Source organism: Scomber scombrus, chromosome 3 (genome assembly GCF_963691925.1).
Source record: "Scomber scombrus chromosome 3, fScoSco1.1, whole genome shotgun sequence".
Lineage (NCBI taxonomy): Eukaryota > Metazoa > Chordata > Actinopteri > Scombriformes > Scombridae > Scomber > Scomber scombrus.
Genome location: NC_084972.1, coordinates 19,367,138 through 19,385,521, shown reverse-complemented (window position 1 = coordinate 19,385,521; position 18,384 = coordinate 19,367,138). Strand labels below are relative to the sequence as shown.

Below are 18,384 nucleotides of genomic sequence, written 5' to 3'. Positions count from 1 at the left end.
TCAGATGTGGAAGAGAGCGGCGAGCTGCCATGGATCCACCTTAGGAGAGATGCGGCGCCTCCTCACACAGTTGACTGGCAACACAGGTATTCTGTCCGACTGGGCTCACGGCATACTTGTTGATCTTCGGGTAAAACATTGGGGCGATGTGCGGAACAGGAAAAACAGCGGGTAGGCAGTAGATCGTGCTGAGGATCTCTTTGCCAAGTCGGAGGCAGAGGAGGGGGAAATGGATTGGGTTAAACCCTGGCAATAGTAAACCAATAAAGGCGCCTCCTTTTTTTAAATGCTACTGCTTCTTCTCCGTTTGTACCAGCGGATTGATTGTTCACAGAGCGGTACGTGCTGGTTTGATTCAGTGCATGATGGTAACAACTCACTACGGTATTTTAAAGCTTATTTTTCAATCTCTGGACTTTGAATTATATGTAGCCTACTGTCAATTGCAATAGGTTATCAATGGCATAAGGACTACCCTGCATAAAAACTGCACCAATATGGAGCAGGCAGCCTTTGAATAACATTAGAAACGCTTAACGATTGAAGATTTGCATTCATAACATTGCTTGGATTATTTAAAACCACATCGAGCTTTTATTACCATTCTCATTTGAGCTGCGCATGTATACAGTGTGTACACTGGAGGAAACGATGTTTTTGTGTGTGTATTTTATCGAAGGGTGGAGGCTCATTCAAATTAACATTTCTTTTTGCTGCTCCACTGCACCATGTTACTGCATGTTCCATAGCAGACATAACAATTTTGACACCCTCAGTTATGAATTTAGCGTTCCTATTTTGCATACGTAATTTGTTACGTGTAATACTGAGGCCTGATTGTGTTTGTGAAGTATCAGAAACTTTGTTATAGGGATCAATGATCACATCGGCAGGCCTGCAGGTGTTGCTTGACGCCATCTGAACAAAATAAACTGCGTGCAAAATGTGCAGCTCGTGCCACGTCTGCGGTCTTAAATTGTTTATAACATGTTGGGGCTCTTTGTCAGGAGAGCTCGGCGCGGTGCAGAGAGTGAACATCGCTTCCTGGCGTTTCAGCACCATTAGACTGGACAGCGCACACTTTGTATCACACTCATCACTGTGGTGTCCCGCGTCCGCACCCACACTGCATGGACGTAAATGAGCAGGGGCAAAGATCAACCAAAATGCTAGGGGTGACACACTACAACAAACAAACAAACAAACAAAGTCACATCAGGAAATCGGAATCCTTTTTGTTTGCCCTCTGGGCTGTGTGTAGCCATATATGGTCATACCTGGTTTAGTTGATCTCCTGAATTAGAAATGTATGATTCTGCTGACTTTTAGTAGGTGTGAGTCAACTCATATTTGAGGGTATAGTTATTGTGGACTCGGGATTCTCAGGATTTGATAGTACTACAGATGCTTTGATAACAGTAATTTGTATTCATAGATAATAAATCATTTATGAGCCTCTAGTTTTTCTGCCCTCAAACTTTTTGCTATTTCTATGCTATTTCTTATTGGAAAAACCCTGCAGATGACATGATAACAGTAATGAGTAAAATACCCTGAATTGATTACAGTAAAACTCTTTACATGTATTTGTCTCTCATTCTGCTGCCCAGAAGCCCTTTGAACAAGTGATTGTCAAGTCTGGTCTTCAAGACCCTGCAGTTACCTGCTGTTTTTTTTAAACTATCAGTCTGGTGTTTATTTTTAGTATACTAATGATTTTTTGTTTTGTTTTGTTTTTGGACTTCTTTAGACACAATAATGAAAGAAGATTGGACCAACTGTAGTCCATAACCCTGGATTTTCACCTGCTTCCTCATCTTCAAGTCACTATGGAGAAATCCTTGGCTGAGTTCAATAAAGCCGGCTCAACTTCATCACTTCCACCTGAGCCAGTGGACATCATTCGCAGCAAGTCATGTTTCCGCAGAGTCAGGCTGAATGTTGGGGGCCTCCCACATGAAGTCCTGTGGCGAACATTAGATAGGCTACCACGAACACGTTTGGGAAAGTTAAGAGATTGCAACACCCATGAATCTCTGATGGAGGTTTGTGATGACTACAACCTTGAGGAGAATGAGTACTTTTTCGACCGGCACCCTGGGGCATTCACATCAATTCTGAACTTTTACCGCACGGGTAAGCTGCACATGATGGAGGAAATGTGTGCCCTGTCATTCAGTCAAGAACTTGACTACTGGGGCATTGATGAGATCTACCTGGAGTCGTGTTGCCAGGCGAGGTATCACCAGAAAAAGGAGCAAATGAACGAGGAGCTCAAAAGAGAAGCAGATAATATGAAAGACAGAGAGGGAGAAGAGTTCGACAACACTTGCTGCGCTGAAAAGCGAAAGAAACTTTGGGACCTGCTGGAAAAGCCAAGCTCTTCTGTTGCAGCAAAGGTAACTGTCACTGGATATTGGGTGTAAGAGTGTAATTGGTTGATTCCAGCATGACATGTATAGGCCTGCACATAGACCAACAAAACACACACACACAAACACAGAGAGAATCATGAAAACTGTGACATATTTTTGAGTGGTGTGAACACAGTCCTCCGGCTGTGTGTGGCATTTTAAAATGACCTCATGAGTGATGTTTTGGTTTTCAGACCATTTAGGCTTTATTACACCATAACAATACTCAAGCACAAGACCACAACCTTTATGTGACTGTGGACTGCTAAGTGTTCTTGTGAGAAACATTGACAACTGAACATAGATAATTGCACTTACCATTACTCATAGAGCACCACTAAAAATGCACTTTGTTCTTTTCAGATTTACAAACACATTTTAAAGGACATTTACAGTAGCTTTTTCTGTTTACTTTACTGTGGTTAAGATTGGAACACAGTGAGGTATGGAAATCATAGAGGAAGCCAGTGGATGGGATTTATCAGTGTGAGATTTGTGTGCTATTATCTGCCCTTACTGTTTTTCAAGAACCAGAAAAGGGCATAAAAGTTACTGCGACAGCCAGATGAGTTTTGTAATAGTGAAAAGGGCTGTATGGATATATCACTATTAACCACCTTTAAAACACGACACACAGTTCATTATCTCAATCTCCTGTAATTCTCATATTACCATACTTGTTACAAAATTTAATTGTTGTCATCATTATCTCATCTTTTCAAATCAGACCCATCCAGGCCCCTCACACACAGAAGAACCCAACTTCAGAAACACAGATGTACAAAAGCACATGCATCCAGATGTGCAAATGCATGCTTAGATTATGTCTGACATCACACACAGGTCCAATAAATCCCTTTAAATATCATTTTGCTTAGTATATGAGATATATTTGAGTATTGAAGTAATATTCCCTGCATTCTATCAGTTGTTTGTTTGTGACACACCCACCCTGCATCACCCTATGCCAATTGTATTTGAGACAGTCTACTGGAGGCTGGGATATTGAATCATATCGTTGTGCACATATGAAGCAAGTCAGAAATGACTGAGCATTGTTCGAATTACTCTGATAAATTAATGCTTGGGACGGGCACTTTTTGATCAACAGAAGATGGTTTTGACAAGCCATTACCATTCATATTTTACTGAACTTAAGTGAACAAGAAATGTTAAAGACTAGAGGCTAGAGAAGAATTAGTAACTCTGGAGTTAGCTCAATTCAGTTATGAGTAAGAGAAAACATACTACTTGTGCAAACATATAGCTGTTAAAATTAAAAACCCACATGGTTGTGTTAAACTGTATGTACTACTTGGTTGAAAAAGCATGTAACCCTGCATTTTGGTTGTAGCTGTCGTGTGTTAAACGCCCCCAGTCATAACTAGACATTGAGGTTCTCACTCTACTGCACATTATTTCCTTGTCTGAAGGCCACGTCCTAGTGTGCTGACTTTTATCAGCTGTGCTCAGTCTTAGTCTGTACAAAAGGACAGATTTGGCAGTCCTTTCAGAGAGCTACACCTGCAACTGCAACCTGGGAGACCACAGAGGTGTTAAACACAAGCAGCCTTTGATCACCCTCTTCTATGCTGGATTGACGGGATCAAAGAGGGCACTGTATCTTTCCGGCACTGCTTGTAATGTTTTAAAGGCAGCAGAATGCCTTATTTGGCTTGCAGTGGTCGTTGTATAGGAAATGGAAATGAAACTATTAGCAGTTTGTGCTGGATGATGCTTTGCGGTGAGGGTTTGGTGAGAGCTGTCAACGCCTCCCACAATCAGACTGAGATGAGTGCTGCGAGTCTGTCAGTAAAATGCCTTCTTCATGGGAATCAAAGAGATACAAAATCAATGTTTATTGTGTTAGAGCTAAGAAAGTGCTGTAGCCTTCAAAAAGGAGATGACCACTCTGAGGCGACCATACGTTGTTATCTCCATTATTGTCTGCAATTTATCAAAATATCAACGGAGAACAGTTTTGATGTACTTAATCATTATGGGTACTCCTAATTTAAAATCTGAGATTGTTAGCAGCAAATCTTTAGCGATCAATAGCCACCAATTAATAAGTGGATGCAGCGCTTACTATTAAAAGTGTTTAGCTGTGCTGTAAATTAACAACACAGCTAAACATTAAATTGGTTTGGCAATCATAAGCCCTACAGCAGACATTGCAATGCCAGAATAAAAGAGCAACCTCGACACAGCAAGAAGAGTTTATCAGTTCGTTATTAGCTTAAAAGGGCAATGTAAAACCACAAACCAAAATACTAAAAGCACTGATAGGGATTGATGTATTGTCTAAGCCATTTTAGGCTGGAACAAAGTGTGGGCACGTTGAGTGGCCAAGCTTCAACCAGAAACTGTCCCAATGTTAGCTCATCAGCTGTACTCTCCTATCCTGGGTCAGAGATGTAAATGTATGTGTAACAGATGGTGAATGTTAGAGACAAGCACAAAACAAATGGTTACCAAGCAACAAAAGTACAATTTTATCATCATTGATGGAGAGGGTACTGAACATTAGAGTAGGTCTATTTGTGTTGCTCTCTCTCTCCCTCTGTGTGTGTGTGTGTGTGTGTGTGTGTGTGTGTGTGTGTGTGTGTGTGTGTGTGTGTGTGTGTGTGTGTGTGTGTGTGTGTGTGTGGTTGTGTGTGTGTGTGTGTGTGTGTGCGTGCGAGTGTGCGTGTGTGTGCATGTGTGATCACACTTCTGCTTAGTTCCTGTATTTTAATGTCTGTACCAAGCAACACATGGAAACGAGCAGTAGCTGCAGTAATTTGTCGGAAAAAAGCCTGTATCGCTGCCTGTGTTCTTTCTGCTCTGCTGTCCTTCCTGTCTTTCTTTTCTCTTACTGGCTCATATCTGGCTTCCTTCCTCCCGTTCTTCAGGCTCCTCCACTATACCTCCGACTAAATGTCAGGGAAATGTCACATTAATTATTCTCTGGGAGACTCCAGGCCCAATTTGAAGCTCCCCTCTCCTCTGTTTACATTCTTTGTGAGCCACAGCATTGTCTGTCTCTCGCTCAAATCAGATTTGAGTCACCATAAAATAAGATTGTGTCTGACCGCTGGCAAAGCAATGGCTAACAGTCAGATTGGCGCCAAGAAAAGCCTTTTTTCCACCTGCAGTAGCATTTATGTAATGTCTTCACAGATTGGGATGGTTTCTGTCATTAATAATACCAGATAATACCAGGACTGTTAGACATAACCAGAATAGGATGCTGAGTATATCATTAATAGGCAAATATTCCTTCTTTATAATGTCACCCACAAAAGAACGTCAAAAGTAGTGATGTCAACATAAATCATTTTCTCCTTTTGTAGCCTACAGCATAAGATTTTGATTGATATTTAGTTGGGAATTTTATGTAATTTCAGGGGCATCATCCAAAGATATTTCCCCCTCTGAAGCCATCCATTATTAATGCGCTGAACTATATCAACTCTGACCATAATCACATTTGAGATAGTTTACACTAACATTTTTAAGATTATGTTTGATGCTTAATGGAGGCAATAGTATCAACATGGGTTCAAACTATTTAAAGAGGGGCCGAACATGAATGTTGAATGTGAAACATTTTTGTCCAACATGCATCAAAAAAATGTAGAATTACCAATTCCCACTCTTTCAGGGGGTATTGTGCGTCAGATGGCAGGCAACTAATTTCAGTTATGCTCCTCTCATGTTACACTAAAGATGACATATAAATGTGGGTTGGCTGTATTCCTATCAGTCTGCTGCACAGTCCAAGACACGAAGCAACCAGTCTGGAATCTATCACTATTTCTGACAGCTGAAAAGTCAAAGCCAGTTAAATGGATGATGATGGATACAAGGCGGACATATGAACACCTGCCAAAAATGCTATGTTGCAATTCAGATGTTAAATCATTTGTTAAATATGCATTTCTAGACTGAGTATGTCACACAAAAGGCCAACAACACATATCCCATAAATGTCTGTTATTAATAGAGCTTTCTGTTGCCTAAATTTGGATATGTGTATCCTTTGCCGTTTTTAGCACCTCGTTATACATTGTGCATTGATTGGAGCCGTCAGGAAATCCTCATCAACTCAGATGCCCTCATCTGAGGAGGAAGCACAGGTTCATCCTGTGGAAGATTGAGCCTTGATTTGTTTTTAATAGTTTGAAGCCAGTTTTTAGAGCTAGTCAAGGTCACCAATGATTTTTCTTTTGATAGCTTAAAGAGGTGACATAATCATACTTTTGTTAGATTAGAGTGTTGCTTTTGACCTTATTTGTCTCTCCAATATCCCACACTATAGTAACATCTTACGGGTACTGCTTTAAAAATGTAACATAGAGACAGAACTGTCTCTGTTATGATATAAGATTAATTTATCTCTGTATGTAAGTTTAATTGTGGTGTTAATCAAGGGTCCATTCTCTGTGCAATTTTAGGTTCAATATACATCAGTCAGGTGATACAAAGCCATGACGTCCTATTCTGTTGCTATGTTGATAACACATAATTATACTGTATGTTCCACTGTGATCCAACACCTCTTAACATTTTGATTATGATAAATCTAAGTGGCACATCAAAGTATTGAGCAGACTGCTTGAAAAAATGGAGTGAAGAATACTGTCCAGTCATTTTTTATGTGCAGTCTTTTTTACTGCACATACTTTTATTTTTTTTTCCCCCTCCCTGCTGACTACTGTGATGTATTTTTCACTGACATCAGTCAGAACTCCCTCCAAATTTCTCTGCAATCTGCTTATTCAATCAGGGAACATCTTATGTACTCATTTAACACATTTTCTTATTGGTGGCTCTAGGAGAATGCTCATGGATTACATGAACCAGGGTTCATCTTCTGGGGTGAATTAATGCATTAAGCAGACATTATGGCAATCTGTCCTTTATATTTTAAAATGTTGCATATGTATGTGGAAATTTTAGCCTTCGGACTAGAGGAAAGGGATCACCCATTTTCAATTAACACTCTAATTTCATGGATATCCAGCTAAGCACTGTTGAGTTCTTCACATTACCATTTTTAACAATCTATAACAGTAATGCACCATATTTTGTAAACTTATCTAAACTAAAGAACAAAGGGGATTGTTGTTAAAGGAGGTTTACTTTTGACAACAATTCTGGTCACTTTCATCCAGATATGATACAGCGTTATATGCTTTGTATTTGGCAGTTTAGTACTACAGGATAACACAATATAGACTTGTTTTCATTGTGGGCAATTATGGGATATGAAAACAATAATGACCAATGTTATACAGACCAATACCAGTGAGAACAAGTATTTAACAATAAATACAATACAACTAAAATAAAATAAAACCCAATTAAAAATTATACAAAATGTTTTTTTTTTGGTTTGACACACATTGCATATTTATATAAGGAGTATAAATACATTTGTAATGTCTAAACAATGTCCTCATAACAATTCCAGAGCACACTGATGATTCAACACCTCTGTCAGATTTGTTACCATCCAACATTTACATTAGTGAAGTTGGTGCTCGGACTGAAGTTGCTCCTCTTTTACTGTGACCATTATAACTATAGTATGTGTGTCTGTAGCTACAAGATTTACCTTCTTGAAAACACTTTAATTCCTATATTTTACATAGACGACAGAGAGACAGAGCAGTAATACAGTGAGTATCAAGTATCTCTCTGGCAGGAAGCTGCAGGGTGACCATGCGGTGCAAATTTGTACTTGATAGGGGATTAAAGGGAATAGGCATATCAGTGTTTCCCAGGTTATTTGTCTGTTTTCTGGGTCTGTGTGGTGCAGAGATATACTCAGATATACTCTGGTGCAGAGATATGAGCTGGGATCATGTGTACTCAGAGACTGAGTGCCCCAGTGATTGCTTTCATACGGGTTGCTCTCTCTGCTTGTCACAGTGTCTACTCATCAACAGCAGTGACTCTGACTGGTTATGTCTCTTCTAACATACCCCGAAGTTAGATTCAAATACAGTTACAAAAACTCTGCTGCAACCTTTGAAGGTTAAAGTGAAATGAAAGCTGTTTGGTCCATATTTCAGTTTTTGCTAAAGTGTGCTGAAGGTGTGGATTTATGGACAGGGAAGAGCTGAACTATTGATTTACAGCTCTGACCTATGACCAATTTTGTTGTCACTATCAAGAGGGCACAAGCAAATATACACATGCACACACCTTTATTTGCATTGTACACAGTTTCTGGTTTCAGTGAACCACCATCCCATGGGGTTCATAATGGAGTCTTATTATGAGGTTAAATCATCCACTGTCACTACTTCCTCTTTCTCTAGCCCCCGTCTTACACACACACACACATACACACACGCACGCACGCACGCACACACACACACACACACACAGCTAGCCTCAGGGGGTTAAGGCTGGCATTATGAGTAAAATGTTCTTTAGATGAACATAATTAGTTGTGTTACTTACATTACTACTATATGTGCCAAACATCTATTCAGGAATAACAATGACTGTGAACTGTGACAGTAAAATACCTAACAGATCCTGCACACCTGCACATTCAAAGGTTTGAAGGCTAAAGCATAGGACCCAAGCTGCTGTTTTTACGTTGTTTTAACAGTGAAGTTTGTGACAAACCAAAGTCGTGGCAGCTGATTTGACAAAATTGGGAAACCATATTCTTTTAACAAAGTTACACAGATTTCATAACAGATTTTTTTATTGAAGTTTTTAATTTTGTCACACAAACTTGTGAGCCAGAAGGTGACTTTGGCCGGATGGATGTTGGCATATTGAGGATTTGTGTCTGCTGAGCAAGGGCATACGTTTTGTTTTAACACTGATTCTGTGTATATACATGCTATGTCGTACACACACACTATACAAGTCAATGGAGAATTCACCAACTTCTCACTTGATTTCTAAACTCAGTAAACGTTTTCAAAATGTGTTTATGGTCTCAATCGCTAGTTTAAAGCCTTCTTCAATGCAGTATGATGTTCATTTGTGAAATTTTGGCCTCCTTGATTTTATATTTGACGATAAAGCAGGGTATGCATTAGGGCGTGGCTACGTCGTGATTGACAGGTTGATTGGTTCACAGGTTCAGGAGGGCGCCTCATGCCCCTCCTGATGCCCATATAAGTGGAATCCGTGTTTTTATTTTTCCCGGCATGCAACGGAAATTTTCAAGATGGCGCTGCCCAGATCTGAAACTATTGGCTTCCGAGCAGCAGTCCACAAACCAATGGGTGACGTCATGGATGTTACGTCCATTATAAATACAGTCTATGGTATATACCTAATGCACCATTAAATGACAGACCAACAAGTATGGAGACATTTAAGCAAGGTGGCAAACAGAAAACAAACAGCATTTTACTTATAGCCAGTAGATTAGTAGGCTACTCCACAAAATATCTAAACTTTTATTCCAGTGCCAGTGTATAAAACCCAAACACATGCCTTTGCCTCTCATTTACTGACACAAATTGCTGACAAACAGCTCTGAGGTCAGTGACAAGTTTTTCTTGATAGACATGGCACCCTGTGATGTTGTTAAGACACATTTGTGAGATTGTTGACCTGAGCCATATTTTGTCTCTTAAGATCACTGAAACTTCTTCCAGCTTCAGCTGGATAACCAACAGCAGCCTAACACTAGTTTCAACCTCATCAAACAAACCTCTAATCTCATTGTTTTTAGAATATCTGCAGTTTCACTGGTAGACCTGTTCTTTGAGATGAGCATGGGTACTTGGACTTTCAGATTCTCTTTGTTAAGCTCTGGGTTTTGAGAGACAACATTGTTCATTTCCCCAGTGAGGAGAACTTTCTCTAATTTGTGCAAGACTTGCATGTCTGCCTGATTAAACCATTCTTTGATCTGCATATCCACAGTATCTAACACCTTGTAAGATTCTTTTGGTGATTTTGGCCTACACTGAGCTGCTCCATCAGTGAATCTTTCAGGGGGCTATCTTTGCTGAGGGGTTTGGATAGCCTCAATATCCAAAGAGTGCACCATGGACAATGCCTTGTCAGTATGAAACTGTGGAGTTCACATATTTTGCTGCAGTCTGCATGTCTGTTTTCTGCTGCAGTGACTTAAGCAGTGTTTAAGCATTCTAGCTTCCCAATTACCTCTCATGCTAGAAATAGACCAAGGACAGTTTTCCCTTTCTGAAAACAGTCTAGGAGACGGTTTGCCCTGACTCCAATATCTGAACCAACGGGCCGACAACAACGGGCCATTGCTCCAAACTCAAAAACAGACTCTCCAAAGCCAATGGCGGCTTTCTCTTCAACATTGCCTGCACTGCTGTGTACTTCCAATTCAAATTGACTGCACCATCATAGGTATGACCATGCAATCCAAATATGAGAATGTTAAATCTCAAAAGGATGTTGATGGCTATCTCTGCAATCTCTTCTCCAGTTGTTCCAGGCGCTGCATACAGTACAAGCTAATAAAGACTAGATCTATGTACCTAAGGCACCTGACAATTGCTCTTTTCCTCCTAGATCTTGATTGCTATTAATTATTATTGAATATTGACAAACTGGCAGAAACCTAATGCTTGCCACTATGCCTATGCCTGCCTCTTCAATGTGAAGCAAAATAATAAATATTTGTATGTATCTGCAAATGCATTAAATACATGATAATTTAGAGTATTTTACTCTCAACCTTACTCTGGTTCAGTTTCCTGAGATGAACTGCTCTAAAACAGACAGGTCAGATAGATCAGATAGTGACCTGTGGACCACAAATATTTTCCTCACAGAACAGAGCTTTAACATGGAAAAAAAAAAAAACACAAATCGTTACTCTAATTTCAGGTTGGGATACTGAACATGACGTAAATCTGATGAGACAGGCTAAAAGCTGTCGTCATTTTCAGTGTAGGACTGGTAGTATGTCACTTTATAAAGTTTTTAATTGTTTTCAGGCAAGAAAGTAACCATGTAGATTCCCAATATGTGGTTAGTTTATCCAAATAATGTCTGTTTTGAAATTTGCTCAAATGTTTTTGGTTAACCATAGAGCATGTACACCAGCTGACTTCTGATGTAACCCTCCGCTAACTTGAATAATAAGTAAATCATTTAATTAGGCGGCTCTTCTAGACTTTCCAAATGTTAATGGACCGAATGAATCAAATTCTGATAGTGAAACGTGTCATTTCGCATTGGTTGTGTGTAGCTCAAAACAATTTATCCACCATTTTACAGCCTCAACAGTAGTGACGGAATAGGCTACAGTGGAGCCTATGATGTTAGCATGCATCAACAGTGTTTGTGTAATTACTCTCACTGCCAGAAGGGGGAGACAAGCCCTGCAGGTTTAAAATAAGCAAATAACATGTAATGCCATGTAACACATCCATCCAATCTTTGACAAATATCTGACCCTTTAGCTTAGCTGTGTTCACCTGCTAGTTGCTAAATTTGTCTGGTTGGCGGTTTAGTGCTGAGCAGGAAATGTACACTGCGTTTGTCTGATTTTTTTCACCAAAATTAACTGCCTGCTATACAGTAGAAAACAATGCTAAACAAAGCAGTGAAATGTGAACCAAAACTGTAATGTTGTGGGCCATAAAGCCAAAAAAATGTGCTAAAAGACTGGAAAAAATAGAGAGAGAAATGGAGAGTTATGAGACGATTTTTCTGGGTCACTATGAGTGACTCTTCACATTTTAGGTAGTCATTTGTTCTATTTTTGATGTAAATTATTGATTAGTGCAGCTTTAAGGCTCTCAATACAATACAGTTTCCATTGTCATACAATGATAATGGTAGCAGGTGTGCACTGATCAGCTGTTGTCTTTGTTTATAAAACTTTGGTTTTGGTCTGATAGTTTGCATTAAGAATCTCTGGACAAATTAAATAGTTTTAAAAAAAAGAAAAAAACCTTAGTAGATTGCAGATGGCCACTATGGCCTGATAATCCCCCCACTTAGCTGTTACTGTCACAGTCAACAATTTGCTGTTTAGATTAAACAATAGGGTTTTTTTTGGAGTAGCAGAAGTTTGGCATGATGGTGACAATGTAAGAAAAGTGATGGTGTTCTCAGTATCAATTGTTTCCTTCCTGCTGGGAGTACGGATGTGCATCAGTTCAAGAGATACGCTTATAGAAAGCTGAATGTTGTGTCTGATGGTGACACTGTAGGAAAGGGATAGCTGATAGTGGCTTTAGGGGTAAGGCCATCTGGGATCTCCAGAATCGATGTTTCTTCTTAAGAGACTGAATATTCATAGAAACTATCCTGCTGATTCTGTCACACATAAATAAACACACAAACAAACAAACAAACAAACAAGCAAACGGGTGAACAGAAGTGATAACATAACCACCCTGGAGATGGTATTATAATTTGATGTTATGAGAGTGCGTGTCATTATGACTAAAGATAGAAAGACCAAAGACAATTATGATGATCAAGATTATTTTTACCAGTTATATATTTCCCCTATTTTTTTTACTGTAATATTATTGGTTAATGTTGGACAGGGGGCATTGGAAAAAAATTGGGAGTATTAAGTTGCTGTTGTGACATGTTTTATTCTCATTATTCTTATGCTCATTCATCGCATGTTTTAATGTTCATTCACTGTTAACGTGCAGTTGTCTGACACTGTAGTGGTTGAGTCGTGTTTGTGAGAATTTTATAAGTCGTGTCATGCATTTTGTAGTGGATCACTATCAGATTTGTTGTGTCATCTCAGCTTTGCAGGCTTGCAGTGGGGCCCAGCCGTGGTATGTTTCACTTCTTCAGAATACATTTTGTAAAGGCAGTTTGTTCGTTGTGCTCTATTTACTATTGCTGAATATTTTTCTGCCTGTATAGTGAGTAAAATAACCATAACTAAAGGCAGTCTTGTAAATTCCATGACAGTGGCCATCGGAGCAACAATCACAAAGCTAATGCAAACTTCATAGTTCTACAGCACTGAAAATAATATTAAATATGAATACATGCTTTTTCCATAGAAATAGCTTTGAGGTTGTGTAGTAGATGAAAGGTGGTCATGAACCGTGCTGCTGCAAAGCTAGACAGCTCTGTTGTTCATTCAATTTTGAGCAGTAATGTGAGCATTGAGCGAAAGACGTCACTGTCCCCAGGAGGAGGGAAGCCTGAGGAGAAAAGACTGTAAGAGAAAAAAAACAGATATAGATCAAGAGAGCCTGTGAGTTTGAGACTGTAAACATGAAAGAGAAAATTACTGTGAGACATGTAGGCTGAGCTAGAGAAACAGAAAATGTGGAAGCAGGCTTATGACTAAGAGAAAAATAGAACCTAGGAGATGAAGAGTTAAATATTCACTCGGAGGAGTAACAAGGAAGAACACTTCACATTCTAGGTTGTCAGTGTATGGATTTCAATTTTGTTTTATGGGTATGGGAATCAAAATGCGTCATAGAATCATGACTGTGATCATCACAAGCCAAATGTATTAGTGTTATCCTGTTTGGATTCGTCATATACAGAAACATTACTATATTTATGAAAAAAAGTATATTCTTATTATGGCATCAGAATCATATTACTCATGAGCTAATTTCATTTTACGTTGCCTAGGTTTTTATCCATATTTCATACATATGGGTAAAGTTTTTCTAAATCGTTATTATAACAAAGATATGAAAAAGATTTGTAATGATATACTCAAGTGTCCAGAAGGCTAATATGATGCTATGTAAGGAAATGTATTGAACTGAAATGAGCTACGGTAACCATCCACTCAAAACTGTGTTTTTCATTTTGTTACTTCAGTTCGATGTTTGACCTTCACTGAACTGAATCATGTGTGATTGTGCAATCTATACATAGCAGGTCTATTTTGCACTGGCCAGTAAAATCCTCTCTCATATAACAAGTGTGCTGTGCAAGTGCGCGAACCAGTGATTAATATTGAAACTCTGCGTCACTTTTTCCGAATCAGTGCCTCAAGGATAGTGCACATCAATGAACTATTTAATCACACAAATGTATGACGTAGTATGCTGCTGTATGATCCTGTATGACTCTGGGAAAGACATACTGACATCGTTTGTGCAACAATGAAGAGATTTTGAGCAACAAAGTTCCCTTTTCTCACAATCAGCAGGAAACTTGGGGTCTGTAATAATTATTAAAAGTGCTGACATTTTTGTTGATTTCACAATTCTGGGAAGTTAGCATGGCAGCAATAAATGTATCCTCTGACTCACTGATTGTGAGGTAAACATTAAATTAGCAGAATGCTGCAGGGCAGAAACAACAAGCTATTCTACCTGGAATGTGTGCTTGCTGGTTTGCTTTTGTTTGTTTTTGCCTGAGCACTCACCCAAAACAGTGGTTACATTTTAATGAACGAAAGTGTAATTGCCAACTTAAAATTCCTTCTTCATTATATATAAATAAGCAAATATTATTTTAAAAGTTTAACAGCTGGACACAAGATGTCTCCTTCTTGACTGTAAAGTCCAGTGCTTGTGCACTGAAGCCTTCACGTTTTCACATCACACTTGTGTAAATTGCATATTGGACAGGGATTAGCTTCAAAACTGGATGTGTTGTCACAAATCATGCCCGTAGGCCCAGCCCTAAAAAAAAAATCAGTAAGCACAGACAATTTAACCATTCAGCAAATTCTGCACATTGTGAAGCTCAAACATCTAACTGTAGGAACAAGGAAAAAAAATGGAGGGGGACTTTAAAACAGCACTGTCATTGTTGTGAACACAGCATTGAAGATGCATGTTTTAAGACATAGAAAAGTACATTTCTTTTAATACTAACTTGTGTCAGATATAGTTTTTCCTCAAAAATACATAAACATATAGTCTGTTTCTTTAAATTACATATACTCATTTTCTTTCATTGAAAAATCCTGAATCTATTATATATATATATTTTTTTTTCAAAAGCACTGGAGATTAAATAGGCTTCAAGTTTCCATATCATGCTTGTGTTAATTGCATACTGGACCAAAACTGTCTACCAAACTAGATGTGTTGTGATCATGCTCCTCCCTACATGCCTTAGTGAGGTTTAAAGTCAGCACAATTCAGTCAGAATTTTTTCCACTTTCTGCAGATCAATTTGAAAGCAGCCTTCTAGTCTCAAATTCTGCACATGCATCATTCTGTTCAGTGAAGGTCAAACATCCAACAAGAGGAACAAAGACAGAAAAAAAAAATTAGTGGAGGGGGACTTAAAGTGTAGTAGGATTTAAATCAAAAACAAAATATAAAAGAAAAGTGTAAATTTCATGCACACATTTTTTAATCTAAGACAAACCCAAATTTGATCAGTTTTACTTTGTGTTATCATTACAAACAGACTCATCGTCAATAATAATATCTGGCATGTCTGTAAAACTGAGTCACTACAATATACACTGAGCAAATCCCATTCAGTGAATGATAAACTCATACAAACATTTGTATCACCTTGGCTCAGTTGGTGAAGCTGCACAACATGTTGGATCTGGGCCTGACATTCAATTCAGTCCAATACTGTTTATTAGGGATGCTCGATATTGACTTTTCTGCCGATATCCGATATTCCGATATCCCCCAACTCTTAATTTCCGATACCGATATCAACCGATACCGATATATGCAGGCTTTTTACACCAAAACTGTTAGGTAACAACATAACATATCTCCTATTGTGGAATTAACACATTATGCCTAATTTTATTGTGATGCCCCACTGGATGCAAACATAAATGCAACATGGCTTTCCAAATGTAAACACTGTCTGTGCAAAATAGGAGAACAACTTCAACTTAAGTTGAGGAAAAGGTGCCAACATGGCACTGCCATATTTATTATGCTGCTTTGCAGTAATTGCAAATTACAAATTTACTGGGAGGCGGGACCTTTTATAGGAACGTCCTCTCACTCGGTCCTCTCAGCTCTTGTGTCTCCAGCCGAGTAGGACCCAGATAGGACCCACCGGACTCTGACGGTGACGTCACAGAGGCGACTCGCCGAAAGCATAACAGAGAAAATGACAACGAGGAGGTAAACCTTGTTTCTGTTTGTGTGTTCGTGTACATGGCGGTGGACGCTATGAACTTGTTAGTCACGGTGAGCGACCCACGAGTCTAGCGTGTTGTTGTTGTTATACGTCATCAGGCGCGCGCCGGTAAAAGTCCCATGCTGCGTTCATGCAGGCTCGGAATGCTGAAGCCTACAGGACAATATCGGTTATAAAAACCCGATACCGATACTTCCCGATATTACATTGTTAAGTGAATATCGGCCAATAATATCGGAGGGCCGATAATATCGGACATCCCTACTGTTTATTGTCATTATACAGAGCAGAGCAATGTACAATGAAATAAGTGGCGTCATCAGAGCAGTACAGTACAAAAAGTGCAAATTAAAAAGACAAGAATAAAAGTTTTGTTTTTTTTAAATAAAAAGACCTTTAATAATAACTGTGTAAATGCATCCAACCCTAGATGTCCTTGATGATGGGTAACTGGGTGCCAATGGCACGTTCAGCGGCTGCAGAGCCTTATGGTCAGCAATGGTGCAGTTGCCATACCATACTGTTATGCAGGATGTTATAATACTTTCAACAGTGCAGACAGCGTGGACACCCAGGAACTTGAAGCTTGTCACAACCTCAGCACTGTTGATGAAGATGGGGTCATGTCTGCCTTTGTTGGTCTTTTTGAAATCTACTATCAGTTCCTTGTTTTTTTAACATTGAGGGCAAAGTTGTTATTGGAACACCATGTCACTAGATGTTGAATCTCCTCCCTATAGGCGGTCTCATTGTTAGATATCTGGCCTACCACTGTGGTGTTGTCTGCAAATTTAATGATGGTGTAGATTCATGGACAGACACGCAGTTGTGAGTGAATAAGGAGTATAGGACAGGGCTCTAAACACAGCCTTTGGGGGACACCTGTGCTCAGGATCATTGTAGAGGATGTTAGGATGCCCAGCCTGAGAGTTAGAGGTCTGACATGAGACTGTTGTGAGATGTCATTTTCCTTTTTCTCCACTGCACACTGTCTAGTGAAGTAGAAAATAAAACATTTTAGTCAGTTAACCCATTTGGAATTAATTTATTGTGGGTACTCTTGATATTTGGTATCGAGGCCCTGACCACACCACTCCATATAAGCTTAGACCAAGGTCAGCACAGCAGAGGTTTGTCAGTGTCAAATCACAACAGAAGTTATCTTAAGGCACTTTTCACTTAGGGCAGGTCTAGACTGTATACTCTTTGATTTCATTTAAAGAGACCCAACATTCCCCCATGAGCATGCACTTGGTGACAGTGGCAAGAAAAAACTCCATTTAACCATTTAACAGGAAGAAACCTCAAGCAGAACCAGGCTCTCGGTGGTCGGCCATCTGCCTTGACCAGTTGGGTTGAGAGAAAGAGGGAAGGAGAGATGAGGAGAGAAGAGAGAGACTGAGAGAGTGAAACACAGAGAGGCACAGTAACAACAATGATAATGATAATAATAGAAGTATAATTAATGATATTAACAATAGCAGCATGCATGGGTCGTATGCAGGACAATAAACAGTCACTGTCCTCCTCTTAGTATCGGACCCTACAGGTGGAGATGGGGAAATGCTGTACGAGCAGTGTCTGCATCAGTGTTACAGAAGAGTTTGCAAATGAGCATTGCAACAGAGTAATATAGTGGACAGGACATTGTCAGACTACTCTGCAGAGGGTGCATTGGATATACTGTATTCTGCATCACGTAGAGTGTGTCATGCAGCTGAGTGTAGGTGCACAACTGGAGTTGTCTGCCTGAATTAGCTCACAGGCTTTGCTCCATTAAAAAAAGATTTCTGCAATATATTGTGATATGTTTTGGCTGCCAACCAGTTTGTGCATAAAATCTGCAGTCTATATTATGGCATTTATATCTGTGCTATGCAGTGATTTATGACACATAACCCATATGTCAGGGGTTTTTATACATATAATTTTCTTTCTTTAC

The 18,384-nt window shown here is 39.3% G+C and overlaps 1 protein-coding gene across 1 annotated transcript in view; it reads left to right on the top strand.

Annotated features, from left to right (window-relative positions):
- The first annotated feature begins 49 nt into the window (after positions 1-49).
- The window catches only part of kcnb1 (potassium voltage-gated channel, Shab-related subfamily, member 1), a 29,735-nt gene continuing 11,400 nt past the window's right edge, over positions 50-18,384 (top strand). Inside the window, exons 1-2 of the mRNA XM_062445217.1 lie at positions 50-130; positions 1,785-2,399. Of these exons, the coding sequence (XP_062301201.1) occupies positions 50-130; positions 1,785-2,399 (696 nt within the window). The remainder of the gene's footprint in view (positions 131-1,784; positions 2,400-18,384) is intronic.